The sequence below is a fragment of the Engraulis encrasicolus genome, chromosome 12 (genome assembly GCF_034702125.1).
Source record: "Engraulis encrasicolus isolate BLACKSEA-1 chromosome 12, IST_EnEncr_1.0, whole genome shotgun sequence".
Classification (NCBI taxonomy): domain Eukaryota; kingdom Metazoa; phylum Chordata; class Actinopteri; order Clupeiformes; family Engraulidae; genus Engraulis; species Engraulis encrasicolus.
In genome coordinates, this window is record NC_085868.1 from 28,032,701 (window position 1) to 28,035,200 (window position 2,500).

Here is a 2,500-nt window from a genome sequence, read left to right on the forward strand (position 1 = left end):
GTGTGTGTGTGTGTGTTTTCCTTCTTGTGTTTCCACAGACATGGAGTCCGGTGAGCGGCTAGCCCCCCCCTCCTCAGGCTCAGCCGTGCTGCCTCCCGCCTCGGCACCCACGCCCACCCCCACCACCTCCTCCTCCTCTTCCTCGCCCTCCTCCTCCTCCTCCCCCACCTCCTCGTCCTCCTCCTCCCTGCCCAGCAGCACAGCCAAGAGCAGCTTCACACACGCAGCGACCGCTACACTAGGTAAGGATACACGCACACACGTGCGCACACACACACACACACACACACACACAGACATGCACTTATGCACGCACGCACACACACACACACACACACACACACACAACACACACACACACACAACACACACACACACACACACACACACACACACACACACACACACACACACACACACACACACACACACACACACACACACACAAACACCATGCATAAGCTCACACCACAGCACACATGCATTGTGCTTGGTGTTGTATGTGTGGGTTGGATGCAGCTGCTCGGCCATGGAAACTCATTCCCTGAAGGTCTCTGCATACTGTATTTAGGCTAATCTGAAGGTTTCACTTGCTGAAGGACTAAGGTCCAAAACGCATCCTATTAAACGGGAAGCTGTCAAAGAGCACAGACCTCCGCCAAGAAAGTGTTACACCCTAAAGGTCAGATTATACTTCTGCAACTGCGCTCGTCAAAACTCGCATGGGAGTGGTCACGAACCAACATTGTATTCATGCATCTGCGAGTTCTGCGAGGTCCGAGGTCTCGTCGCGAGCCACATTGGAAATTGTGCGATTAGGCTACTTTCACTACATTGTAAGCACTGCGGTCATTATTAAGCAATGTTGCTTTCTATGTTAGCTAGGTATTTTCACACAAATTGCAAAGGCAATGCACTGGTATCATTATTTGTCATACCCAGTCTGTTTTCACGAGCAGAAAATGCAAGCATGTAAAGACAGTTGATTCTGTCGATGTGTGTTTACATTCGGTGGAGGAACGGTAGGCCTAGTAAAACTGCAGGCATTGTGCCACGAGTGTTCAACTGATGCATTGTTTGTTACTTAGCTTGTAGCTTCGTGTATTTACACACATTTACACACAAGGCATTAATAAAGTTTTTAACAGAGTACAGCTCTGCTCTCGCAAACTACTGGCATTGCGCTGCCACAAGAAAAGAACAAGGAAGTAGCGTGACGACCAATCATAGCGCCTTTTTGTCTGCTTACTCCGCGTCCGTCCGACGGATAGTTAGAATTTTTTCGAGGCGCTCGACGACGGGCGCAGAGCCTCTGAGAGGGGGGGCGTTGACTCGCATAGACAGAAAACGGACGGACGAAGATTCTATGCGTCCGAAGCATAAATCTAGCTTAAGTGTTTCTGCCTTCTTTTTGAGGAGTTCCCACCATTCAATTTCAGGTCACTAGGGGCGTCTAGATTCTATAGGCCAGCAATGGTGAAGAATCTTTGAAAAGGTCCTGGTTCCGGTTCGTGCTCCGGATCACCACCAGAATTTAATCAATGGTTCCTTGGGTCATTACTAACAACTCCACAAAGTTTCACCCAAAACCGTTCACAGGTTTTTGAGTTATCCTGTTGACAGACAAACAGACAGACAAACCAACGTGACCTTGGTGGAGGTAATAATTGGGAGCAATAAGTGTTCTGGACATTTATTATTTACTTCAGGCTAACATGAAGGTGACATGGAAGTTTGGTGTTCCATGGCAGTTGACTGTACAGAAAGTCTACCACCTCATGCATGCACATATTTGAGTTTGCAGGTACACAAGTGTGCATTCACACACATGTTAACACACACATTCTGGACATGCACACACATTTACACACATTTGCATGCCTACTGTATGTATATAAACGTTACGCATACACAGCAGTGGATTATATTATCACCTACAGAAACGTACAGTATCTATCGCCACAGGGAAAAACATGCTTACACTGGCACACACGCGCACACATGCACACGTGCATGCATGAACGCACGCACGCATACATTCACACACACACACACACACACACACACACACACACACACACACACACACACACACACACACACACACACACACACACACACACACACACACACACACACACACACACACACACACACACACACACACACACACAGATACACACACACACACACACACACACACACACACACACACACACACACACACCAGGGTATCTGCACACACAGGCTCACACAGCAGTTTGTTTCATTACTGGGATATGCACACACACCTAAACACACATGCCCATTTTAGACATCCCCCCTTCACTTATACGAACGCACGCACTCTCACACACTCTCTCACACACACACACACACACACACACACACACACACACACACACACACACACACACACACACACACACACACACACACACACACACACACACACACACACACACACACACACACACACACCTGCTGAAATGTGAATATG

General features: G+C 48.1%; 1 protein-coding gene across 9 annotated transcripts in view; it reads left to right on the plus strand.

Annotated features, from left to right (window-relative positions):
* Positions 1–2,500, plus strand: part of LOC134459663 (bromodomain adjacent to zinc finger domain protein 2B-like) — a 224,479-nt gene that overhangs the window by 117,427 nt on the left and 104,552 nt on the right. For all 9 annotated transcript variants that reach the window (XM_063212034.1, XM_063212033.1, XM_063212039.1 and 6 more), the window contains one exon: positions 39–242. In XM_063212034.1, the coding sequence (XP_063068104.1) occupies positions 41–242 (202 nt within the window). In that variant the 5' untranslated portion in view covers positions 39–40. The remainder of the gene's footprint in view (positions 1–38; positions 243–2,500) is intronic.